The following is a 27,080-nucleotide window of genomic DNA, read 5'->3' as shown; positions in this document are numbered from 1 at the left end:
AAGATAAAACTCTTATTGTTTCCACAAACCAACTATACTAGATAAAAGAGTGACAACAATGCTCTTTTGTAAATAAGATTTAATCCATAAGTCTGAAAATGTATAGCAAGTCAATAAGTGTTCCATACTACAGTGGTATTTCTCATAAAACAATTTACACTTTGGGGTTTTTTGTGAGCATTATCTTAAAAATATCAAGTGCAGGACAGCGGCGTTGAACCGTCACCATCGCCATCCGGAGGCTCGTATGTCGATGTGAGGGGGAACGCACAGTTACAGGGTCGTCAGTGGATTTACATAGGAAGTGAGTCAGACATTAACACAACGAGGAAACTTATAAATCAACTGACTGTCAGCTTTAGAATGTGATACCGTTTATTGCACAAGCCAACGTGTAGAAACAAACCCTAAAACAAATTCTTTATATTCTAAAACATAAATAAACGTAATTTTTAAACTGTGGATAATGGAAGATTATGAAATTCCCTCAAACCTTTTACAAGTTTTCATAGACACACACACCATCTCTTTCACACACAGACTCTCCCATCCCACACGCACACACACGCACACATATGAACCATGAGATACAGAGAGAAGGGCTTTTTCTAATCCATGGCAGTCTTCCCCTTCAGCACAGTAGCAGCAGCTGATGTGATCGTAAAGACCCCAATCCATCGAGAACTCATCGTAACCACGGCTATGAAGACAGGAAACGAGTTAAAAATACTCAGAGGAAGCTGACATGAAATAAAAAGCCCAGAGAATTGGTTCTTACAAGTGGTTTTGAGTCTTCTTTGTCCAGAACCTTCTGTGCTTGGTCTGGAGGAAACTTCAGCATGGAGGTTATTACTTTGGCCATTGTCTGGATAGAATGAGAAAGGGGGGGGGAAACTCAACAGGAATCCAAAACACATAAATTATTAGAACACATTCAAATAGTTCATCATTAGCTTCCACATGTGATCCAATTAAAGTTATTCTGGGACAATTATAGTCTGACAAGACACAAAAGTGCTTAAAAATGATTCCCGTAAACAAGCCCAGGTCCGTAAACGGAGGACATAATCAGAAACAGGGCTGCAGTGGAGGACAGCTAACCGCTTGAATGACGTTCAACAAGCCCATCAGGGCTTCAAATGGCACATCTACGTCACGGCCTGCAGGACATCCTCTGTACGAGGGAGGTCTGCCACATCGCCATAAAGGCCGACTGTTAACAACCGAACGGGGGAAATCCCGCTGACTTTAGGACCCCCTTCCAACTGCACACTTCATTCACGGTTAATGATCAGAACCACGACGGGGCACAGGGACACTTTTATATGGGCTCCCATATGGCCTCAGTTTGTGGAGCAGGCAGAGGTCATCCGCTCAGAGACCGTGGGAAGGACTTCCCTTTCATATACAGAAAATTTATGTTTTAACATGTTCTTGTGGCATTGGCTCCACACCAACTGCCCCGCCCACAACCAGGAGGCAAAGTTCTACTGAACTACTGCCGATCTGCAGAAATGATGTCCTAGAAAACAAAAGTTTTTTTTTTTGTCGCTGAAAACAGTATAATCAAAATTAAAAGAGCCCAGGCAGGGATTGCTTTCAAAATGGATCAAAAGATGATCGCAGAGGGTCTGTAAAAGCAAAGACAAAGACGTCATACTTTTGTTTCCCGTCCCATCATGTATTCAAACAGAACCTTCCTCAGGTACTCCATCTCTGTGGCTTCTGACAGAGCATCAGGAACGCTGATTCCAGGATCTACAAGAAGAAAAACAACAGTTTTTTCTAGATGCATTTCAGTGGTAAGAATATAAATACTTTTCTCTATTAAAAAGAGAAAAAAGCTGTAAATCTTTTTTTTTTACGTTTTGAATATTTCCCGAGTTTTTTTAGGTTTTGCATCATCAAACCAAAACCACCAGAACTGATAAGCGTCTCGTCCTAAATCAGAACTCCAGCAGCCTCAAACATTGCATAAAGCCGTGTTTCATTTCATTTAACCTCTCTCTGTGAGCTCTGTGGTTGGGCTGAAGCTGGCCCCCCATGGAGGAGGTGGCAGAGCAGAGGATGCTGTCCAGGTCCAGGGCCATCATGACCAAAGGAGGAGCCTGTTTATTAGCAGCAGACCTCTGTCCCAGTGCTGCTGCTGCACAGACAGACTGAGGAAGTTTTTGTTTTTTCCCCCCACCTTGTGCCGTCAGTGAAACTCCTTGAGCGAGCGTCAAAAAAACCATGTTTTTGAATCATTTGATTGTACTTTTATTCATTTATTTGAGCAAAGTAGAGCTACTCCACACCCAGAGGAGCCAGTTAACCCCTTTATGTCTGAATTCATTTCCAGTTATTTCTGATTTTTGATTTTAAGCAGATGCTTAATTTGGAACAGAAGTGGTTTGATGTGTTTTTGCATCAATAGGCGTCAAAGAGGTGCCTCCCTAAGGTACCCGAGGAAGACCCAGGATACGCTGGAGTCTATTTCTCTTGACTGGCCTCGGGAATACCTCAGAGGAAGATTGGGCATCTAAGCTTAAAACTGCTGACCCCGCGACTCCGTCCCGGATAAGCAGAAGAAGATGGATGAACGGATAATTGATGTGTGACTAGTGAGTTTATTTTGTGATTCGTCAAAATTCCATCTATGTATCAATAAAATGTTCATGCTAACTGAGTTGGTTTTAATTAAACACCCAAAAGCAGAGTTTGTGTCAGCAACCACACACGGAAGGCACCTTCTGGACAGGTATGGTAACAATTTGAGCCCTGGAAAGAACGGTGAAGCTCAGCAGGAAGACTTTAAAACCACAAGAGGTGAACAGTAAATGTTTTACATCTCTGCCAACAGCTACAACAGCATCCCAATGAAACCTATGAATGGGAAAGACTGTTTACAGCTCGGACGGGGCTGGGAGCAATCAAGCTACGGCACTAAAAAAAACTCCCAGTAAATCTTTCCAAGTTACAAAAACTCTCAGCTTTGGTGAAATGATCTTTGTTCATAAACATCCTGATAGCCGAGCCAGGAGAGAACGTGTGAATGAAGCCAAACGGGGTGAAAACATCGCTCTGACCTCTGCCGTGGATTACCAGGTCACCTAGAACTCTGGTGGCCTTTTGTCGTCTTGACCTCAATCTCCCTTTCGTTTGACCGTTTGACCACACCTCTGCCAAAAACCACAGCTAAAGTTTGCTAAATGCTACCATCCAGTAAACATGCAGCAAAGATTGTTATCCTGAACAAAGTGTTTGGTCTCGACATGCAGACGTGAGAGTCTGCGCCCATCCAGACGGCGAAGTCCAAAATTAAATTTAAATACGTCTCTCCTTAATCTCCGTCTCAGACAGCAGATTCTCATTTTCCTAGGAGAAAAAATCCCTCAAACTTTCAAGAAATCCTCTGGGTGTTTGGCTGATGATGACTTTCACGGTGAGAGGATGTGGCATTAGAGGTGTGGCTCCCCACCAACTGTACCCGGAGGCAAAGGTGGACCAGATACCAGAACACAAAAACACATCTGTCTGTGGCGCCCTTATGGAAGAATAAATAAACCCTTCAATGAAAAGAAGTTCATCCTAAAATCCATTCAAATTGATCAAATTATTGGAATAGATTAATAAAGACATAAAAATCAAGGACTGCATCATCCGCATACATTTGAAAATATTAATGCTATCGGGAGTAAATGCAATGAAGATAAATGATCACCTGTACAGGTCGCTGAGAGAAGACTGGTGTTTGAGTCATTTGAGTGGCCAAGATAATTATTTTAGAGAAAACAGTTTTTTGGTTTAGAGTCCACCTCCAACGAAAATCATGTTTTTTGAGTTTTTGACATACTCATGTGGCATTTTGCTCATGAAAGAGAACAAATATAATAAAAAAAATCTTTTCATTTTTGCATTTCTGAGGATTTCTCCTTTTAAATCACTGTCAATCAAACCGTCGCAAAGATTTTAGTTTTGAATTAAAGAGCTGTTGTGATGTCACAACGGACCAGGAGAGCATGGGCATTGCACAATCTGCCCTGTCCAGCGTGCACATCCGCTCTGGCAGGAGAGAAGTGAAGATGGCACATTGCTGCATTCCTGCATACATTTTAAGTGCGTCCAGCGCTGGATTTCTTTTGTTGGACGCACATATTTGAAAATTACATTTAAACTTCAAGTCCCTAATGTGTTCTTCACTGCTGGACCTCCGATCGTGGTTTTACCTTAGACTTTACTTTGAAACTGCCCGGTTTCAAAAAATATTAACTGGACAAATTAAAAATAAACAGATTAAACATCCACTCTGATGAAAATGGTGTTTTGGGTTTTCTGAATATGTTCTTGTGGCACGTCTCTGATGATGGAGGACATACACAAAGTATTTCTTTGTTCAAATCAATGTGAATCAGGAGCAGACGAGGAAAATGCAGTTTGATCATTGCCCGCTGTTTCTGTTGCAGCTGTAATGTTAGGTTGGGGGTGTTTGGGGCTGGAAGTTTAGCAGGAAAGCGAGTCAAAAGAGGGGATAGGAAGGGGGAGCGGGGTTGCTCCGCACCAACGGTCCCGCCCACAACTCGGAGGTGAATTTCTAATGAACTCCTGCAACTATGTCCTAGAAAACGTCACGGATTTTTTAAATTGTGGCTAAAAACAGCATAGTCACAATTTAAAGACAACTGGGAACACGTTTATAATAAATCCAACGACGACCAGAGTGGGACTTTAAAGATAAACTCTACATAGTGTTAAAAGGACCGTCTGCTTTCTATTAATGTCCCCATGTATTTATTTAAAGGTCTTCTTTGTGTGATTTTAAAATGTAAAAGCTCTCAGATAATTTGATGATGAAGTGATCATTCAGAGACCAAATTCCGGGATCCGTTTGAATCAGATTCAAACCCCGCACGTTAAAGGTAATTCCCTTTAACGTGCGCTGTCCTCAAGCTTCAGGTATGAAGGAAACTGGAACAAGAAGCAGAACCAAGTGATTTGTGGCGTTGAGATTACCTTTCACTGAGCTCCCCAGATGAGTTACAACAGTGCTGCGGTGCAGAAATTTAATCTTGTCCTCCAGCGAGTGGATCTAGTGTGGAGAAACAACACATTAGCTATGACCCTCAAGGGTCACCAAGGCTTTAAAGTCGGACGCACAAAGGCACGACCGTGGCCGTCCTGGGGGAGCGTTCTGGAGGACGATGGTGTGTGAGAAAAATCTGTGGGAGGTGCTGATCTGCTTGTTTATGGGGTTAAAGCAAATGTAAACAGATGTGCTGTGCAATTAGGTGGATGCAGCTAACGTGCAGTAGCTACTCTAGCTGGAGGCCAAATGTTATTGAGAATACAGAACAGGGGATTTACTGTTTAATTATCAGGCTAGGGAAGACAAAGGGGCTGGAAAACTCACTTTCTCTATAAAGCCCTGCTCCTTCAGCCGAGCCTCGCTCAGCAGGGTCGTCTTCTCAGCGAGCTGGGCCTGCGGATGGAGACGGATGCACTAAATATCTGTTTGTTTTTGGATAAACAATCCTTTCATCTGATGAGATAATGAATATCAACTAGAAGGTACCTGTAGGTCCTCTGAGGTCACCTGTGCGATTAAAAAAAACACAGAAAACACAAGATAAGTATGTGAACTGGCTACATGACACATAATGAAAATGTTGATTGACAGAAGTAAGAAGTGATCAAATGTTTCGAAAAGGACGAAAGTTGTTCAAGTGCCCTGAGTGTGTTTGGCTTTATGAGAACATTGTCTGCTTGCTGTTTTTTATAGACCCAACTGTCCATGTGAAGAATGGCTCCAGAGGCCCACAGACAGGGAAGACCTCCTGGACTCATGTAAAAGGATGACCTCACCTGGGAAAAATGCAGCGTCTCTTCACGCAGACAAGTGGAAGTGCAGATAAACCTTGCACGCCGCATCGGCTTAAGAGCACCAAAGACATCTCACTGCTGCCTGAGCTGCCACTTGCTGCGCGTTTTGCTGTGAGGTAAACCTAAAACCTACATTCACCTCGTATAAAAGATAATTGAGAACAGAGAAAAAGGCTGGCCGCTGCCTCACAGGCCGCAGTTTTTTTTTTTTTTTTTAAGTAAAACATTCCTGAGGGATTTCTATGAGCCTCACAGCATCCGGCAGTTTCTGGAGAGCAGCCGGATGGGATGGGGATCAGGGTATGTAAGTGAGTTGTCCCTCAGCTCTCAATAGAATTTTAATTATGAGGCAACCCAAAGGGGGATGAGTAACAGCTGACACGTCTGTTAACCTGAACGTGAACCCTCAAACGGGCCTGCAGACTGTTAGCACGGACACAAAAATGAAACCACTAATGCTTCTTCAATAATCCAGAGTGGAATGATGGCCATCATCTTCATTTTTTCCAGACATTTTTATCCACAAATCCTAAAAGACGGCAAAAGCATAACTGAGCTGTGGCAGCAGTCTGATGGCACGGTGGGGGTGTGGTAGTGGTAGGTGACGCTCTTACCTCTGAGGTGTCCCGGAACCGAGTCTGCAACTCCTCCAGCTGCTTCTGAACCTGCCAGACTCTGTCTCCCATCTCGTCTTCTCGGTTCTGGGAATAAGTCAACAACACCTCAGCTGAAATATTTGGCGTGCAGCACGTTTTCCCGCCTCCCACCCTTAACCTTCATTTGAATGTCTTTTTGAGTCCTTTTGAATTTAGATGAACGTAAAGAGGCAGCAGTAGCACAAACTTTTCAAAAAACACAATAATGGACTTGAGAAGCTTGAGATTTGTCTTTACCTGAATGACATGTTCATACTTTTGAACAGTTCTGTGCAAATCCTCCTCCTTCTGAGACAACATGCTCCTCAGCTGGCTGGCTTCCTCCCGATGGCTGCTGATGAGCTCCGCCTCCACGGCCTGGGCCTTGGCTGCAACAAGGAAAAAAGAAATGGTAACGCCTGAGATCAGATAAGCCCTCTCTCAAAACATTTATTCTTATGGACCCAGTGGAAAAAATTAATAAATCCACAGCATTGTTGAAAGAGAGAACATGTTTGGTTTGAGTATCGTACAAATTCATTCAGCTAGACTCTTGGCTCGGTTGTCCATAGACACTAAAGCGGCCATCAACATGCATCCCACTGTAGTTTGTAAAGCTCCTCTGCTAAAAAGGAAACTCTTGGTACCAAAAGCTAGTTTTCCACATAAAAAAAAGGAATAGGACCAAACTATTTCCCACGGTTCCTCAATGCAATGAGACAAGTGTCTGTTTCTCCTCATGGGAATCCACTGGCAGCTTTATACGTCTCAACTCTAATGAAAATGTTGTTGCCAAGCTGTCTCCACTGTCTATTAAACAAGTCTCTGTGATCAACATATACCACCAGTTTAGTGACATGAGGTCCATCCCTACATCAACTGGGTTATTAGAACCTAATGAAACATATCAGCTATCTGCCTTTTACCCCACTACAAAGGAAACTTCTATTTGGTTCTGTATTTAACACATTTTTAGAGTACAAGTCGCAGTTGTTTACATATTTTGGCCAGGGGTGTGACTTATACTCCGGTGCGACTCGTGATTTTTTTTTTAACTAAACAAATATCAACAACCACTAGAGGGCACTGCAGGTATATCAGTATTTGCTACTGACAGCAACAGAGAAGAAGAAGCACTGCCCAGTCGGGGTAGGCAGAATTGTTCAAAAAGCAACACAGACGATAAAGAATTAAATGAATTTGGTGATTTGAAGTGATGTAAAGAGTTTAGTTTACTCTTTAGCTCGTTCTTTATGTTATGGTTATCTTAAAAATTGTTCATATGTTGGGCTACTATACTAAGTTTCTCCTGTTTTATGATTCTTAATTAGCTATGCCTTTCAAGATGACATATACGTTCTTGTTCACATTTTTTCTTAAATAAATTTCTCCCAAAATATAATTTTATTTTACGTTTTCTACTCCATAATGCATTTTTTTGCACCTGTGATTTGGTCTCCAAAGCGACATATTGTCCAAAAAATTTGGTACTCTTTTGGACCAACACTAACCTAATGGTACCACAAATATTGTTTAATTTATATATTTTTTATTACATTTTTTTTAATTCAATGCAAATTAGACTTTGAAATCCTACAACTCAACTATTGAGGTCAAAAATGAGCTTAAGAAGCTGCATCACTATTGGCCAAAAGGTGGCACCGCAACTGTGGATTTAAGACCTTTGGCTAGCAAATTCAACTTTTAATAACAGCTGCAAAATGCTTAAACATGAATTCAGAAATTGCAATTCTAGTTTGATTTGGTGTTTTTATAAGAAAAACAGTTACTGTTTTTTACAAACGCATATTGACAGATGAATAATATTTTGCCGTCTCACCGATTGTCTCCTTCACAGCGGTATCGAGCTCCTTCTCCTTTAAAGCCATCTGCGTGTTGACTTCTCTCATCAACTGTTTGATGTTGGAATTGTGCTTCAGTTCCAAGTCTTCCAGCTCTTGTCTTAGAACACAAAAAACCCACAATAAACACATTTTGTTTGAGGAAAGCAAAAAAAAACAACACAAATTTTGATTGGTTTCCTCGTTGTTTTGAAAGCTTACTTTAGCTTTTTGTCGTTCTCCTCCAGCAGCTCTTTTTTCATGTACTCCAGGTCCTGTTCGTGCTCCTTCCTCATGACCCGCATGTCTTTCTGTAACCTGGTGAAATCCTTCTGGATCTTCTCTTTTTCACTCCTGATCTTACTCAATTGATTCTTTAGAGGCAGCAGAGGCTCGTCAGCGGTCCTGTCCTCCACCTCGCTCCCAGATCGCTGAGTGCCGCTCGCTTCCACCTTCGTCTCAGCCTCAAGCCTGTTTGAATCCTGGAGCTTCTCAGCACTTGCATGATGGAGCTGGACGTCCTTCTCGCATATTCGCTCTTTCAAACGGTTTATTTCAGCGAGAAGGTTCTCATTCTGCTCCTCAGCCTCCGTCAGCTTTGCTTGGATTTCCTTCAGGGCAGATTCTGTTTCTTTCAGATCCTCTCGTTGCGCAGCATCTCTCTGACAGGAGATCAGCTTTTCTTCATAAACACTTTTCATCTCCTCTAAAGCCTTTTCTTTTTGAAGTTTCTCATCACTCAGAATCTGCTGAAGCTGCTTCTCCTGCTCCTCCTTGAGCTTGATCAGAGATTCCTCCAGAGTCTTCGTTTTCACTTCAAGAGTTTCAACGTGCTTTTTGCTTAAAGCTTCGTTGTTCCTGTTCTCCTCCAGGCTGCTCTGAAGAGCCTTAATCATCTGCTCTTTTTCCTCAATCTGAGCAGTGAGCGTTTTCTGAATCTGGCTAATCTTTAGCTCAGCTTTCTTCTTCAGCTCTGACACTTTGCGAGCGCTCTCTGCAGACAGCCTCTCCTCCGCTTCCTTCAGACTCGACTCCTTGCTCCTGCTGAACTCCGCTTTCATTCTTTCAAATTCTTCCCTTTGCCTGCCCAGCTCCTGTTGATACTTCTGGTTGTCCTCCTCGAGGGAGTGCAGTTTCTCCACCATCTCTTGCTCCAAGTTGCCATTCTGGGAGCTGTGCATCTGCTGCAGCTGCTCCACCAGCTCCTTCTTCTCATTCTCCCGGATGGTTTGATGCTGTTTGAGGTCGGAGGCCAGCTGCTCACACTCGTTCGTCTTCAAGGCCAACTGCTGCTGAAGCTCATCCAGGCGACTTCGACATCGCTCCAGCTCCGACGTCAGGTCGCTGACTCGCTGCTCCTTCTCGCTCAGCAGCTGATCCATCTCAGACTTGCTGATGGACTGATTGTCGAAGCTCCCCTCCAGCCTCTGCAGAGCATCATTCTTTTTAGATATTTCCTGCTCCATCTCTTCCAGCCGGGACTGCAGAGATGCAATCGTGTCGCTTTGTTGGATGAGCTTTGCCTTTGCCGTGTTCTGGTGCTCAGACAGGCTGTTCCTGAGGGCGTCTGCTTGCTCCTGGGCAGACTTCTTCTCCTGCTCCAATCTCTCGACGGTCTTCTTCATCTGAGTCGCAGCTCGCCGTCTCTCCTCTTCATGCTGCTGGCTCAGCTGACTTATGGCTTCTTCTTTCTCGTTGATGCTACTTAAAAGCTGGTTTTTCACATCAGCGATGATGCTCTCCAAGTCTCGGAGATGCTGCTCTTTTGTTTTCAGATCCTCCGATGTGGACGCGCTCGCCGCCCTCATCTCCTCCAGTTTCTGAGCTTGGTCGCTGATGTGCTGAGACTGCCCCTCCTTCTCCTGTGTTAAGGCTTTGATTTGCTCCACCTGAGCGTTTACCTGAGCAGCCATCTGTTCTAATGAAATGCATAGATTCTTCTTCTCCTCCGTGTGCTTGTGAAGATTGTCCTCTAAAGTGCAAATTCCACTTAACTTAGTTAGGACTGTCTTTTGAAGTTTTCCCACATTTTCCTGACTGTGCATCAACCTGCTGTTCAGCTCCTCCACTCGATGTTCAACTCTCTGTTGGAGCTGGTTGGAGGCGTTCTCCACCTTGGACTGAACGTCTTGACAGTACTGGTCCATTCTGGTGATAATTGAAACTAGTTCCTGCTGGAACGCTGCCTTATTAGCTTGTAGTTGAGTGGATGTTTCTTCAAATTTACTCTGCAGGTCCTCATTCTCCTTAAATTTGGAATTTTTCAACATTTCAAGCTGCTCCTCTGTTTCCTTCAGCTTCTCCGACAGCATCTTAAGTTTATCCCTGCTCTCCTCCTCTGTTCGTTTTAGAGAGTTCCTCTCATTTAGAACCTGGTCGTATTGTTCTTTTAGCAACGCTTCACCCCGAGACAAAGTTTCCAGCTTAACTGCTGCTTTGTCAAGCTCTTCCTGCAGCTTCTGAACAGTCATTTCTCGCACCATCAAGTCCTCCTTTAGGTTCTTCATCTCCCCCATCAGCCGTTCGTTTTCTGCTCGGCTCGCGTTGAGCTGCTCAGACAGTTCGTTTAGCTCCTGACTCTTCTCCTGAAGCACAGCTGAATGCTTCTCCGTCACCTCTTCCTCCTGCTGAGCCAGCTTCTCCTGGCACCGGCGCTCAACGTCCTCCACTTCATGCTTGTGAGCGGCGTGGAGTTTCTCCAGTTCCTCCCTGTGGTTGCTCTGGAGTTCTGACACCGCGCTGCTTAGACCTTGAGAGCTTTTCTGACCCATTTCCACAATCTTATCCTGAACCTGCTGCTCTTTCTGCTGAAGCTCCACTTCCTTTTTGGCGAGCTCTTTCTTCGCGTTTTCTTCCGTCTGCTGAAGCTTTTTCTTAAAGTTCTCCTGCATTTCTTTGGCCTTTTGCTTGAACTTCTCCATTTTAGTCTCCTGTGCCTTCAGCTTAGCTTCCACGCTGGTGAGCTTCTTCTCATGAGCAGCTTTTTCCTCCTCCAGCCGTTTCTTCAGGCGTGCCTGTTCGTCCAGCTCAGCTGCATGAGACTTCTCCTTCTCCAACAGCTCCTTTTTGCTCTCTTCCAACTGCCGTTCAGCTTCTTGAAGCAACTTCTGAGTTTGCTGAAAATCCTTCTTTGCTGCCTCCAAACGCTCCTTTAGATCCATCAAATCCTTCTTACACTGATCCAAGTCTTCAGAAGCCTTCCCTAACCGAGTGTTTGTTTCTTTTAAGTTCCGGTTTTCTATCTGGACGTGGGCTAAACTCTGCTGTAGATCTTCAAGTTCCTTAATCTTGATCTGTAAGTGTTCTGCTGTGGAATGTGATTTTTCCTCTAGTGTTTTTTCTTTCAGGGTAAGCTGTTCGATCTCTTTTTCCTTTTCACTTAAAACTGCGGAGAGTTTTTCCTCCAGAGTTCTTTGCACATCTCCAACCTTCTGATCACGCTCCTGCCTGCTGTTTTCCAGCTCAGCATTCTGCTTTGAAACCAGATCTTGGAAGCGTTTCTCTTGCTCCTGCTGAGCTAACGTGGAAGCGTCTTCTGCTGCCAACAGTTTCTCCTCCAGAGCCCGTTTACTCTTCAACACCTCTGACAACTCAGCAGAAACGGCCTCCAACTCGGCCTGCTTTGCATCCAGTTTTTCTAACGTCTTCTGGTTCATGTCTTCAATGTGTGTTTGGAACTGCATCTCCTTGTCTTTGACAAGGCTCTCCACCTCAACGCGGTGTTTTTCGATGAGCTCCTGAAGAGCGGTGTTGTGCTGCTGAGTCAGACCGTCTTTGTGCTTTAGCAGTTCCTCCTGATGCTTTTCTTCTAATGCTGCCAGTTCTTCTTTGTGTTGACTCTTCAGCTTCTCCAGATGGCTGGAAAGCTCAGAAGTGACACCGGACTCTTGTGAGATCTTGTCCACAGAACTTTCTAGCTCCAAAATCCTCTGCAATCACAGAAAAAAAGGCAATGGCTCGACTTATTTTCAGAGATTAACACTTATAGCTTGACATGACCGACTGGATGTAAGCAAAGACATGTTTCATTTAACTTTAGACTGATAAGTTAATTAGTTGAGAACTGTTTTGAAAAGTCAAAGCATTTTTGAAAAATTGTCAATTTCCTTTTAAAAGAGAACTCACTGTTCTTGCAGCCTCCAGCTCTAGCTGGATTTCCCGAACCTTAACGTCAGCTTCTGTCCTTATGGCCGACTTCTGCAATTCTGAATCCTCCAGAGCCAGAGAGGCCTGCTGCTCCTGCTCCTTGGACAACTGAGCAAACTCCTCCTTACACTGCTCCTGTGGGGGAAAATTCTTCATGAAAAATCTACATGTTGTATTGTTTTTGTCTATTGACCTGTTTGATCATGTTACAAACGTAAGTGGAGAGACAGAGATGGTGCACACCACGGCTTTGTGAATTTTCTCCTTTAGTTCCTCTTCTTTAGCCGCCATAGCTTCTCTGTGCGTCTTTTCTAAGTTGGACACCGTTTCTTCTGAGGATTTCTATCAATAAAAATGTTAAAGCACAATGAAGCGCAAATATTTAAAATCACTTCTTATAGCATAGCAATACATTCATGTCTACAGTATTTTCCGGACTATAAGTCGCCCTTTTTTTCATAGTTTGGCAAGGGGTGCGACTTATACTCCGCAGCGACTTATATTAGAAATAAATTGAAATAAATACATTGTTAACCCTCCTGTTATGTTCATTTGTGAGGAACAGAGATGATGTTCCTGGGTCAATTTGATGTATGAGGTATGTTAAGTGTTAAGAGTATGTTAAGTGACTCAGAGAATTAGCAAACTTTTTTTTTTACAGTACGTTCTTGAAGGCTAACAACATAATATTCTATTTTCCAATGATTTCATAGATTCAGAAATGCAATAAAAATGACAACTACAAATACAGGATGAAAACAGACTATTAGTTGGCCAATGATGCTTCATGAAAGGAATAAATAAATACGTATGAGAAAGAATTACTGTGAAATTATGAGATAAAAAGTCTGCTATGATTGTGTCATATGAGGTTGTGCAAGTTATTAGTTCCTGGTCTCAGATTTTGTCAAATAAATTTCCCGTCAAGATGCGACTTATAGTCCAGTGCGACTTATCTGTGTTTTTTCCTAATTTATAATGCATTTTTGGGCTGGTGCGACTTATACTCCGGAGCGACTTATAGTCCGGAAAATACGGTCGTTCTGAAATGTATTGACTTGTTTTTTATTATTTATTCTGGTGTACAGCGCATTGTGTTACCAGGTATGAAAAGCGCTATATAAATAAAGATTGATTTATTTTGGATTTGATGTTTGCTGTGTCTGACCTTCATTATGGAGACGACTTCCTGTTTGACGCGTGTGAGCTCCTGCTGCAGGCTCTTCCTCTCTTCTTCACTGGCCCTCTCAACCTCCTTCATTCGCTCATCCAGCTGAACCTGCAGCTGTTTTCTCGCCTCCTCTGCCTTCTGGGCAGCACTCAGAGCTCGCTCGAGCTCTTCAAACGCTTCAGCAGATGAGCAAAACAAATTAGCATTCAAATATGATTCCAATTTGATTTCTTTTTTTTCTAAAACATTGCCCAGCACACACCTGATTTCTCCCCTTTTTCCCTCTGATCCTGTATTTCCTCCTTTTGAGCCGTGACCTGTTGAAGTCTGGAGCGCAGCTGTGCTATCTCGTCTTCTTTCATTTCCAAGGTCTCATGCATTTGCCTTTTGGTCTCTGCTATTACCATACCCTAAAAAAATGTTTTAAAATCTCTATGAGTTAGCATCTGCATTTACCACTATCAATCAATTCATCAATAGTGTTCATTATTTATAGAGAACCTTTCAACAACACGCTGAAGTACGCAAGGTGCTTGACATAAAAGATGTAATAAACATCTTAAAAGTCATAAAACACACAATAGATTAAAAGCAACAACTATAAAAGACGGAAGTGGAGGAAAATGATAGCAATGTCACATGATCTTTGGGGGAACATTTGATTTATAGCACATGGTTTGTGTACGGTGAGAGTACTTTTTCTTCATTCATCACATTTACCTGGAAGGACTTTGCAGACCTTTGAATTATTATTATTTTTTTAAATGAGTATTTATTTATATTAGCTCATTTTAAATCACTGGACCTGCCTCAGTGTCTCCGGCGACTTGTCAAACCTTAAAGCTGCTTAACCCACCTTGTCCTGCTCCAGCTGCTCAATCAGGTTCTTGGCGTCGCGCAGCTGAGTGATCAGTTTGGTCTTTTCTGTTGTGTGCAGTTCCTTCAAACACAAACATTTGACACAATCTTTCTGGCTTTTTTCCAAACCACCAAAGATGCCTTAAATTAAGCCTAAAGCAGAAAACAAGAAACCCAGATATTCTGGCTCTGTTAAGATAAATTAAAAGATGGGACCAGAAAGCAGCCCACCATCACGAACAGTGGTAAAATTTAAAGTCAAACAGATTAACTAGTTTGTATTACTAGACTGGAGACTAACCATGTTTAGTTATTGGCTGATGTGTTGCATTTGCAAAAAACTTAATCAGAAGGAACACAAATCTGGTTTTAAGGCTAGGAATAGAAATGCACATTTTTGTGGTTAAAAAAAAACAAAACAAAAATCGACAAATAACTGAAATGTACACAGGTGACTTGAAGTGTCAGATATTAGGATGTGACGCTTCTTCATATAGAATTACGACTAATAACATAATTTGCCATAAAGACAATGCCAATTGACAAACATAGTTTTAAAAAAAAGCTTGAAGGATGGTAGCGAACAAATAAGAAATATCTGTCATTTCTTCAGTATTTTATAACCAAGAACAAGCCAAACTGTTCTGAATTCTGTAAAAACAACTCTTTATTTTATGTCAAAGTCACCAAAACTTTGAAATAGAGCGGGGAAAATAAGTATTGAACACGTCAACATTTCTCTCAATAAACATATTTCTAATCGAGCTATTGACATGAAATTTTCACCAGATGTTGGCATCAACCCAAGTAATGCACACATAGAAAGAAATCCAAACATTTATGTCCATAAATGAAGTTATGTGTAATAAAGTGAAATGGCACAGGGAATAAGTATTGAACACGCTTACTGAAATGTATTTAATACTTAGTGCAAAAACCTTTGTTGGTGATTACAGCCTCAAGACGCCTCCTGTATGGAGAAACCAGTCGAATACATTGCTCAGGTGTGATTTTGGCCCATTCATCCACACAAACTGCCTTCAAATCTTCAAGGTTCTGGGGGTCTCTTCTGTGAACCCGGATCTTCAGTTCTTTCCAAAGATGTTCAATTGGATTCAAGTCTGGTGATTGACTGGGCCAGTCTAGCAGCTTTATTTTCTTTTTCTTCAACCAGCTGAGTGTTACCTTGGCTGTGTATTTTGGATCGTTGTCTTGCTGAAAGATCCACCCTCTTTTAATCTTCAGCAGCCTGGCAGATGACAGCCGATTCTGATCAAGAATGTCTCGATACATTTCTCCAGTCATTATTCCTTCAATGATATGAAGTCTACCAGTACCACATGCTGAAAAACAGCCCCACGCCATCATGCTCCCACCTCCAAACTTGACTGTTGGTATGGTGTTTTGGGGGTGATGTGCGGTGCCATTTTTCCTCCAAACATGTTGTGTCTTATGACATCCGAAGAGTTCAATTTTGGTCTCATCTGACCAGAGTATCTTCTCCCAGAATTTCATGGGTTTATCCAAACGAGCTTCAACATGCTTCTTCTTCAAAAATGGAGTCTTGCGTGGTGTGCGTGCATGGAGGCCATGGCGGTCGAGTGCATTACTCATTGTTTTCTTTGAAACAACAGTACCTGCTGATTCCAGCTCTTTCTGAAGCTCTCCACGAGTGGTCCTGGGCTGTTGGAGAACCCTTCTGATGATTGTTCTGACTCCTCTGTCTGAAATCTGGCGAGGAGCACCTGGCCGTGGCAGGTTTATGGTAATGCTGTGTTCTTTCCACTTCCGGATGATGGCCCCAATGGTACTCACTGGAACTTTCAGAAGTTTAGAAATGCGCCTGTAACCAATGCCTTCAGTGTGTTTTGCAACAATAAGGTTGCGTAGGTCTTTGGACAGCTCTTTGCTTTTACCCATCATGCAATGCTTCTTGTCTAACACCTTGCTGGTGAGAAACCTTTTTAAAAGGCATCAATCAGGACTATACCAGCTGATATTACTTTGCACTGATAGGGGGCAGGTTAACCTTCTGAAAACTGACAAACTCCAGCTGCTTTCTTGGCTTGCCAGACCTTTTTACCCCTCCTTTTCTTCATCTGTTCAATACTTATTCCCTGTGCCATTTCACTTTATTACACATAGCTTCATTTATGGACATTAATGTTTGGATTTCTTTCTGTGTGCGCATTACTTGGGTTGATGCCGACATCGGGTGAAAATTTCGTGTCAATAGCTCAATTAGGAATATGTTTTTTGAGAGAAATGTTGACGTGTTCAATACTTATTTTCCCCGCTGCAAGTGCTGTAATTTATTCCAAAAGGCGGTTCCAATGAGTGACTGTTGTGTGTTTTGTATGCATGTTGCAAAATTATAAATGTTTATAATAAATAATTGGTGCATAAAAAGCATGTTATGTCACACTGTCAAGATTTTTATGAACGTAAACACGAAATCTTTACTGCACTTTAAACCACATGATACCTTCATCTTCTCCAGCTCCTGCAGCCGCTCCTGCAGCTGCTGGTGCAGAGTTTCATTCTCGCTGCTCAGCTGTGCGCTCCGGTCTTTGTGCGTGCGGATCACGTCTTTGCACTTCTGCAGCAGGTTTTCCTGCCTTGTCACTCGTTTCTGCAGAGTCTCTAGGAGCTTAGCTGGATCACTGTTGCCCTCTACTGTTCAAAGAAGTAAAATGCACTTTGAAGCAACAACAAAAATCCTTTCCTGAAGAAATGTTTATTGGTAAAATCACGTCTGATTTCTTTACCCTCTGCAATCTCAGGTTCCAGTTTTTGCTCCTCAGATGGAGTCTGCGATGCAGATGTTGGATCTGCTGCCAACTCTGACTGAGGAACGTCCTGGTCAGGCGCCACTGAACCATCAGCGGCGCCTTTAGTTCGCTTCTTCAACAAAGCAACCTTCAAAAGAACAGAAACAACCACATAAATTCGTTACATTTCACCTTTGCTTTTTTTATGAGCGTCAAAGTTTTTTTGAATCCCATTTGGCTGACAAAAAAAGAAAAAGATTCATTTTTTTAGACAGAAACAAAAAGGTAAAAGCTGAACATAACTCAAATTAAGGTGGACTGTAATTCTACAGCTCAAAAAGGTATGTGCCTAGGCAAATATTTAAGATTTCTTGGGTGTTTATTTTTTAAGAGAATATGAATGATAACACAAAACCTTGTCTTTCACTCATGGTTAGTGGTTAGGTGAAGCTATTTATTGTAAAACGACTGCATCTAGGCTTTTGAAATCATAATAACATTTGAAACTTCCCATTTGACCCCCATCAAAAGTTTACACACCTCAGTTCTTAATACCTAGCAGTATTGCCCTCTTTGTTATCAATAACAGCTTGAAATCTCTTGTGATATTTACGGATGAGGTTCTTTATGGTCTCCGAAGGTAAAGCAGTCCAATTCCTCTTGATAAAAAACCTCCAGTTCCTTTAAACTTTGGGGCTGAACTGCATGTTGAACATCTCCCCAAAGCGACTCAATGACATTAAGGTCAGGAGACGAAGGCGACCCCTCCAGAAACTGCCCCTTATTTTGGTGTAGCAAATGACAGGTGGATTTGGCTTTACTTTGTGGGTTCTTGTCATGTCCAAACACGTCCCACGCGCAGCTTCCGGGTGGATGAGTACAAATTTTGCTCCAGTATTTTCTGCTAATATTCTGCATTCATCTTTCTTAAAGTTTGACATCCCCATGTGTCTCAGTGGGAACCGTGTTCTGTTTGCCATAGGTCTTGGTGACTCTTCCAAATGCAGCGTTTGTGGATGTGGCCATTAGGATTCATTTTGGTCCCATCACATCTTGCTCACCTTTCGGCACATCCCTTCAGGAGCTTTCACTGGGGTCATCAAACACCCGTGTGGATTTAGCAGAGATATTTACACCGGATGACCTTCCTGACACAATCCAAACTCGGGCCCCTTGCAGCTACATAGTTACGGTTATCTCTTTTTTTTCACAGCACTGCAAACAACACCTGAATAAATTATTATGGCACTGCTTTAAAGCACAAAGAACAAAACAGTCTAAAAGACCCAAAATGTCAGGTTGTAACATTTGAAGCCGTTATATTAAAGACTTGTGCTGGTAAGAGCATGCATTATTATTACTAGATTTAAATGACAAATTAATGATAATAAATATCAAGATTGTATCGATTTCAGTAAAATAATCTGACTGTGCAGCCACAAAATTAGTTGAATCTTTTATGCGTCGATTCGTGGACCACATATGGAAAGATACACAACCTTAGTTATCACCCATATTCTGACATAATAGTCGAGGAATCATAAATGTATGTAAACTTATGAGCCCAACTGCAAAAATGCGTTTGATAAGATTTTATTTTAGACGCATTGCGTTTCCACCCTCTGACCTGTGTCTGAAGGACGGTGATCATCTGGTCTTTCTCCTCCAACGCTGCATCAAACTCTTCTTGAAGGTGTTTTTTCGCCTGTTGGTCCATTTGAAGTTCCTAAAAGACGTTGACAAAGTCAATTGACTTCAACAGCAATACATTAACAAGGCAAAGATATAAGAAAAATGAGAGAGGGAAACATAATCAGACCTCCCGAAGCTCTCCAATCCTGCGTAGAGCTTTATCTTGGCTCTGACTGAGGATGGCCTAGTACCAAAAAAATACTAAGTGCTTTGTAACAGCCGGTTATGGAAAGTCATGAAGGAATATTAGCTAACGTTGTAGGGAGTTTACCTGCGTTTTTTCTTTTTCACGCTGCACTGTTCGGTACGCCGTAACCAGCTGCAGCAGAAAGCACACATAAGCGCCTATGCATACACAGCTGATGTATGAATGAATGGGGTCACCGGCTGCAGGGCTCTCACCTCTGAGTACTTCCCTCGGTACTTCCCCAGGCTGCTCTCCACTTGAAGCAGTCTGTGCAGCAGTTGCTCTTTAGAAAGCGACTCTGCGCTCCCTGGCGCCTCCTCTGCTTCACTCTCAATATCTGATGGAGGATCGTAGGAGGGGGCCGCTTCATTTTCTCCCTGTGGTGTCAGGGAATCGCGCGACGGGCTCCGGACCAGGTTCTCCTTCGACGAGGAGCGGAACAGGCTTTCCGCCCGGCTGGCCCCGCCTCGGATCAGAGACTCCACGGAGGGAACTTTCAGCTGCAGTTTCTGGGCGAACGACTGCGACTCCTCTTTCTGCTGGGAGCAAACCGAGACAGTGACAGAAGTCGCTGCACAAAGGGAACCGGAGAATCAAAAGGAGCTCCCCACATACTTGAGGAGAGGCTCTTCCATCCCCATTAATGCTGCCTCTGGGAGACCGAGCGGGCCCTTTGGTGGTACTCTAAAGGACAAAAACACCTCATGAGAGACAGAAGAGCTGATCGAGGGGAGCTGTCCGTCGCCGGTTAGTCGTCCACACCCAGCGTGGCTCTCCCTGATTACTCTGGAGGGAGCAATTTTTAGTATTGCTGGGAGCAATGCAGGGGCAATGGGTACCCTCATGCAACTTGGAAAAACAGAGGGGTTAAATACATTAAAGTACCACAAACAAAAACAGGGTTAAAATGTTACTCTACAGAACAAATATAAGGTCAGGAACAAACAGACAAAAACAGTCAAGTCGGAGAGCCGGTGCTTGAATTAAGATGCTTGGCGGTGCTGTATGCAGCTGGAGCAGGAGGCCACAAACACAAAACCAGGGAGCAGCTTTGACGGTTTAGTTCATTAGTTAGCAGCAGGTTCAGAGTAAGCAAACCTTCTCCTCCCTTGTCCAACTCCAAGTTAACTAAGCAAGCATTTCACTCAATATCCGATGACTTTAAGTTAAAAAAATGTAAACATTCTACAGATAAGAAACTGTCTAATAAATATCAAAAGTATGTGAGCTAAGTCGAAAGATGCAGTCACCGTCCAATATTTAACACTCTAGATTCCCAATCAGATTGTTTTTATAAGGAATATTCAGTCCTTGCATATTTATATATGTGTTATTACTTTCTTTAAACTCTCCTGTGCTCTAAAACCAGCTATAGGGGCAATGAAGGAAAACCTGGAAGCTTCTTCTGAAGGTATGGAAGCTCATTTGTTCCAATGTGGCGTCAAACTGAAACATCAGATGCTATTTTGGTTCCAAACAGAAAAATGACTCATGGAAAATTGGCATCTGACACCTACAGCAAACCGGGACTGAAAGGAAAGCCTCTTATTTCTGCTGAACAAGATGAAACAACGACTGGAAAAATAAGTAGAATCCCAATTTCAATTGATTCTATTACAACATAAAGAAATATCATAAAAAGGTCTAAAACACTGAGATAAATGTTGGTTATCCCAGGACAAAACTGTAAACTATGACTGGAGCAGATTTAAATTTGGTGTTTCTACAAACACAAAAATTAGTTATAATAAGCTGAGACATTAAATAAAAGTCCTCTAGTTGACAAAGTGGTTGATGGTCCTCCCTATATCTGATTTATGAAGATAGAGTACAATAAAGATAGGAAGAAAAAAAAAAACGTAACGATACAGCCAGAAATTGATAATTTAAGGCTAAAAAGCAACCAGTTAAAACTTTAATAAAGTAAATAATAATGTACTTTACAATCTGGAATCTCAATGATTAACAATAAATGGGCTTAAATACTCAAACCACAACAAAATGGTCTGGATTTTGTTTTACTATCCCTAAATAAATGATCTCAAAAAAATAACATGAAGTTGAGTTTTTATCATTTGAAAAGCATTTGTGGAAATGTACAGGAGAAAGAAATACCATGTTTTTCTCTTGCTTTATCCTCCACACGGATCAGAAAGAAGCTGATTAAACCGACTGTCACACAGCTGAAAACCGCTGTCGCACAGCAGTTTCAGCTGTGTGACAGTCGGTTTAATCAGCTGGAATTAGGTTGTCTTCACATGGAAAGTGTTACAAACGGCTAAAAAAAGTCAATGTGGGTCAAAAACTTATGTTTGCTAAATTAAAAAAAAACCCTCATACAACAATATCACCAACATCCGTCAGGTCTCCAAACAAAGACTTGTGGGGAAAAAGGGGTTGTCAGGCAACATAAAAAGGGTGTCAGAGGGGCCTACAGGGCAAGCAGCTAAAGCTATCTAGAAAAAAAAACATTGAACTCTTCATAAAGTGGATCAACAAACCAACAGAGGGCATAACGCATCGGAGTTTCTTTCCCACCCGTTAGACCGCATCTCCTCTGAGATGCAGAGTTAACTCGCATACGAGATGCCTTCTTGTTGCTAAATCCAACGCAAACAGGAAAGAAAAAAAAGCAGGGAACAAGCGGTCCCGGGTCACAATCCTCTATTGATTCCCAAAAGGCGCAGGAGGAGACGGGAGGAAGGAACGGGACAGGAGGAGGAGGAGGAGAAAGAGGCAGGAAGTGAGGACGAACTCACCACACTGGCTACCTGGGCCGTTTTGGGTCGTTTTGAATGGTCCAGAGCAAAGATAGTATACTCTGAGAGAAAAGCGGGTTCTGCTATCATCCCGGCCAGCATCTGACCCCCATCAGTGTAGTAATGGGACGAAAGGTGGGGAAAGGAGAGGAACAACAGAGAGCAATGAGAAAAAAAACAACACAGTGAGCATGAAAGAGAGTTGGAGGGAGTGTGGCCGTCCTGAGAAGAGGAGGCTGTTGGAGAAATGCTGAGATGAATGGAAAAGAGGTAGAGGGACTGCAGGAACTGGTGGAAAAATAAGAAAAGTAAATCACTTTAGCCACATTAATGCCATGAAGAACAGTTTGACGTCTCTTTAAATCAATTATAATACTCATTTATTTGTGTTAATAAGACTTCAAAGATTGAATAAATCTTTTAAGAGATGTCAAAGTGTTTCTGAAATGGAAAAAGAAAGAAGAAATAAACTGTTATGCCACCAGAACATACTGAAACCACAAAGAGTTCTTAAAAACATGATCAGAAAGCAGACCTACAGGAACACCTTCAGTATTCCATCTTTGAGGAGTCAAAAAGCCAAAATTTTGAAAACCTATTCAAAGAAAAAAAAGAGAGTTATGGCTTATTCTTGTTTTTAGAACATACTTTATATTTTATCTCTTCATGAATTAAAGGCCTATACCATGCTATTCTTAAGCCTTTCATAGTAAATCCACGTATGTGAAATTATTTTACCTATGACACACCAAAGAATTGCTTTTTTTTTTTTTTTAAGGAAAGCAAATACACGCCACAAACAGAGTGTATTGTTTGTTTGTTAAAGCATGTTAGAGGGACAATATAGCCATTCAAAACCAGGGGAGGAGAAAAATGATCAACTATTCATACACAAACTAAAATACGAAAATAAAGGAGCATCTCTATTGATGGAGTTTCTGCTGCAAAATGTCTGCAGAATCACAACAAACAGCTAACAATGTGCTGCTGTAGAAGAAATGATGATAAAGTAATAACTAAGCTAACAAAAATAGGACTGCACTCCATAATTACCAATATTTCCAAAACATTAATAGAGTCGATGCTCCACAAAACTATTTCGCAAATTGCCATCTTCATATGCAGGACAAAGCATAGTTTTGTTCCCTGTGCTACACAAGGTTCACCTGTAGCTTTAACCTTTTAAACGAGCTTTCATTACATTCTGGGGGGGGAGGCTTTATGGTTCATGAAAAGAGGACAACAGCATTCCAGTAGTTGACCTGCTCCAAAGTCAAATTTGAGTCGCATGCACCCGTATGAGGCTGGACCCAAATGGGTTGTCTGAGGCTGTGTAGGGTCGTAGAGAGGAGAGGTTGCATCCTAAAGGGAGCGCGGGTGAGTCTTGCAGTTCTCCTGAGACTTGGCCGACCCCCTTAAGGAGCATGGTGAAAATGGAACGTTCCATTGTCGTGCATTTGGTAAGTGCATCAATAAGTGTTTGTAAAGATAATACAAGTTGAACACACTTATGACACACGGTGCTATACACTCCATTCTAGTCATTGGTAAGGTTGGAGTACTGCCTCCTTACTGACCGCACGAATGCCGCATACACAGGGTGTGCTCATGACACATACATGCCTTGCAGGACACATGAAGGATGTCCACAAAAACCACACCCCCTCTCTCTAGTTGACTTCACCTGAACAGCCCCAACCGGCTCATTGCACATTCTGAGGGATCTAGAAGGCTGAAAAAAGAAAAAAAATAAGACCAAACAGTCTATGACCTTGATATTTCAGGCGGTCCACCTGCATGCTCCATACAGGTTTGCCCATTTTTTTGTCCGCAGACAGACCGTATCCACCCGTAAGGGCGGCTATGACTAAGGCCTTGAGTCAACGGCTAATTCCCCTGAGTGCACAGAAGATTTCAGCTCACCGTTTGTTCAAAAAGAGCCAAAATGACAACAAGACAGACAACATCTGAGAGAAGAAAAATGAAGCTTCTGATGTAAACAAAAACTAATAAAAATAAGTGCTGCCAGAATAAAATAAAATAAAAAAAACAACCACAAGATTGTGATGACGAATGGTCTTAAAACTGGACACTTTATCTCAATTTAAAAAAATAAATGGGTTGGTTTCCCAGATGTTTAAAAATAGAATAGCTCTGCTCAAATGGTATTGAAATAAAATAAATTCATCTTCAATACAGAAAAAATACCCCACATGAATGCTTGATGCACTACGATGTCTTGCGGCATTTGCTGGTTACTTGTTTATTCTTGCTAGGGATCCAAGGCACAGCAATCAAAAGGCTCTGGTGAGTTATTTTGGGGAAGAGAATTAAATAACCACAACAAACAAACACTAAGGACTGAAACGTCAATGCACAAATGCTTTAAAGCAACAACTAGAGATTCAAACCAGCCTCACCTCTCTGTCACTGGGAGAAGGTGTGACATCGTGGTGAATAGGGTGTGGCTGGCTGCTACGCCGGTCTCCACCGCCCATCTGATAAATGAGACAAATGGGCTGTTAGGAAGCAGAAGAAGCATCCCTCTGAGCTTTGATTCATGTCAGCACTAAAAAAAAAAGTCTAATCAGCATTGAATAGATGCAAAATGACCTAACAAATACAGACAACATAAAATCTTTATTAAAGAAATGTGCCTATGTTGTGGCACTTTGTGGTGCTAACCAGTTTGACTTGACACATTTATGCTTTCAGTCTTTCAAAGGTTAAATAAAATATTTTTGTTGAGTTTTGTGGATAAATGAAGATTTAAAAGCCCGTCTGCAGACTGCAACATAACAAAAGGGGAAAAGATATAAAAATATGTTGTTGAAGGTTGAGGTTGCAGCAACCAAACCAACAGTAAAGGACAAGGTCACTGTGGTTGCAACCCATTTAATTTTATTTTTTTAAAGTCATAAAAAAAGACCCAAATTTTACTTAAAGACCTACACCAATAAAAAATGTGTTCTGGTGTTTTTAACATGTTCTTGTTTTTCTGATGAAGGAGGAACTATATTAGGCAATTGAGATTAAATTGCATTTCTGACTATTTATTGATATTGATGCAAATACGGAGCAGACGAAAAAAATGCAGTTTGAAAAAGATCTTATTTGTGATATAGAAAATACGTTGTGCGGGCCTCAAGCTTCCTGCTCCACTGATGCATCCACTTGATGACGACTATATTCATGTACGTCTTTGTTTTCCTCGGCTGTGCTGGAATCTGGCTCTAAGCTGTACGGCAGGATAGCACCAATATAGCTGTCCATTTTTTGTTACACCAGTAATGTTAGTTTTGGGGTGTGAGGGGTTGTAAGCCAGTGAGTGAGTGTGTAAACAGAGAGCTCTCAGGTATGGGTGGCGGGAAGGGTGGGTGGTGTTGCTTCACACCAACAGCCCCGCCCACAATTCAGAGAGGTGAATTTATTTATCTATGCATGTTCGCCAATCCTTTTAAAAGGGACAATCATAGACTAAATCAACAAAAAATGGCAGAATTACATAAAATGTATTAAATAAATAACAGTAAATTTAACCAAAAAAAAAAGAATAAAATACAATAAAACAACTTTCATTATTTTCACAAACCTTTGATATGTTAAAAGACAAGATTTAAAAGTTCAGACATCAGCAGTAAAAAAAAGTAAAGGTGAGGTGAACTACTGCCGCTGTGCAGGAACTATGTCCTAAATAACTACATAATTATAATTAAAAGATAAATGAAAACGCTTTGAAAGTTGATCAAAAATGATCAAAGTGGGTCTTTAAAGACTGTCAATGGTTATGGAAGAAAAACTGGTTTCTGCAGGTCTCTGGATTCTAAGCATGCTTTGTGACAAATCCCCTTCGTTAAGGCAGGGCCATCAAAATCCAGCCCTTAAGGGTCCGGGTCCAGGTGGTTTTTCAGGTGTCCGGATCAAGTGTTTAGCAAATAATAATCTGCAAAGGTTGGGTTATTAAGGAAACAAGCAGGAAAGCAGGCCTGAAATTTGACACCTTCGGCCGGGCAAAAGGCTCATGGGAAAAATTAAAGATCAATTAAGTCAACTGAGTATGTTTTATCCGAAAAAATAAAAGACTCATATGAAACACAAACAGAAAAACCAAAACAAATTACTGTACTGTACTATTGTAATGTTTGTAATTTAGAGATGATGCATGCAGTAAAAATTTACACTAAACTATTTTGTCATCTTGTTATAGCAAGAATAACAAACTATCACCAAATTAACAACTAGTCAAAAGAATAGTTTAATTAGTTTCACTACGCCCTTAATACTTGCTAAAACGGCAATATTACAGAAAGTTGATTGAAGTTTGCCGGTAGAAACCATTAGTTTGACAGTTAGCTTGATATCCTTTTGTGCAGTGTAAACAGAGCTAGGATTAGTTAGCTGTCACAGTCACAAACCTGGGCCTGCTGAGATGACTGCGCATTCCTCTGCGGTGACTGCTCCTCATTTATCTTCTGCTTGAGCTTTTTAAACATCGTTCCACGCAGACGCAACTAACGAGTGGACAGCAGAAAGTCTACTCCCCGTCAGTAGTGTTTATTAAATGCTAGCTTCGCCAAACATAGAGCTTTCAGGGCTAGACTTCCTTGTTCGCGTCTGCCTTCCAGCAGGTGGCAAAGATCACTGCGCATGTGCGGCCAACGTGGAGGAAAACAGAAACGTCAGACTTAAAGGGACACTTTCGGGAAGAATTACATGCAGCGCCACTTAAGGCAAAGGAGGGGAACTACACGACTATGGAAATGTTTACAATGTAATATAAGGTATTATATTATATTATATTATATTATATTATATTATATTATATTATATTATATTATATTATATTATATTATATTATATTTATATATCTGAAATACATTTTTTATTGGAAACACAAAGGGGAAAAAATTGATTTAGATGTCAAGCACTGGCAAAGTTTAACTGTTTTAAATAAATTCCCTTTCTTTTATTTATGTTTTAGTGTATTCTTTTATTTGATATTTAATTTAATTATAATTTTTATTAGAAAAGTAATCTAACAATACTTAAAATCAAATAAATATCTAGTTTTATATTTCAAATACAATATTTGAAACAATAAAATTTAAATCTATCTATAAATGTTTGTGAAATTGTTTGAAAAAATGTCAACAAAAATATA

At 41.4% G+C, this 27,080-nt stretch overlaps 1 protein-coding gene across 9 annotated transcripts; it reads right to left on the bottom strand.

The window, feature by feature from the left end:
- Positions 1-61: 61 nt before the first annotated feature.
- On the bottom strand, positions 62-26,579 carry golga4 (golgin A4). Of its 9 annotated transcripts, none has more exons than XM_078931360.1 (25): positions 26,335-26,570; positions 24,340-24,417; positions 21,920-22,021; positions 19,776-19,844; positions 19,376-19,696; positions 19,245-19,292; positions 19,101-19,157; positions 18,909-19,007; positions 17,279-17,429; positions 16,996-17,183; positions 14,509-14,592; positions 13,915-14,062; positions 13,650-13,828; positions 12,725-12,823; positions 12,461-12,616; positions 8,558-12,264; positions 8,335-8,456; positions 6,753-6,883; positions 6,474-6,560; positions 5,552-5,572; positions 5,390-5,458; positions 4,993-5,068; positions 1,661-1,758; positions 779-865; positions 62-700 (listed from the first exon to the last, which is right to left on the bottom strand). In XM_078931360.1, exons 1-25 carry the CDS (start codon positions 26,410-26,412, stop codon positions 686-688), a joined length of 6,270 nt encoding a protein of 2,089 aa, XP_078787486.1. In that variant the 5' UTR covers positions 26,413-26,570; the 3' UTR covers positions 62-685. The 9 variants fall into 9 exon arrangements, with proteins under 9 accessions (XP_078787486.1, XP_023818944.1, XP_023818946.1 ...); XM_023963176.2 differs by having other exon boundaries at positions 16,996-17,186; positions 19,376-19,699; positions 26,335-26,564; XM_023963178.2 differs by having other exon boundaries at positions 19,376-19,699; positions 26,335-26,564.
- Between the last annotated feature and the right edge of the window lie 501 nt (positions 26,580-27,080).

This window comes from Oryzias latipes, chromosome 15 (genome assembly GCF_053564925.1).
Source record: "Oryzias latipes strain Hd-rR chromosome 15, Olatipes_Hd-rR_3.1".
In the NCBI taxonomy this organism is placed as follows: domain Eukaryota; kingdom Metazoa; phylum Chordata; class Actinopteri; order Beloniformes; family Adrianichthyidae; genus Oryzias; species Oryzias latipes.
This window is presented reverse-complemented; position numbering and strand designations above follow the sequence as displayed.

What these genes read in the sequence shown, in the direction of transcription:
- golga4 (XM_023963176.2), bottom strand. Translation starts at nt 26,412, where the DNA reads ATGTTTAAAAAGCTCAAGCAGAAGATAAATGAGGAGCAGTCACCGCAG. An exon ending in TCACCGTCCTTCAGACACAG is followed by an intron (nt 17,430 to 18,908) that starts GTCAGAGGGTGG and finishes GTTCTTTTGAAG; the next exon opens with GTTGCTTTGTTGAAGAAGCG. An exon ending in CGCTGTGAAGGAGACAATCG is followed by an intron (nt 6,884 to 8,334) that starts GTGAGACGGCAA and finishes TCCTTGTTGCAG; the next exon opens with CCAAGGCCCAGGCCGTGGAG.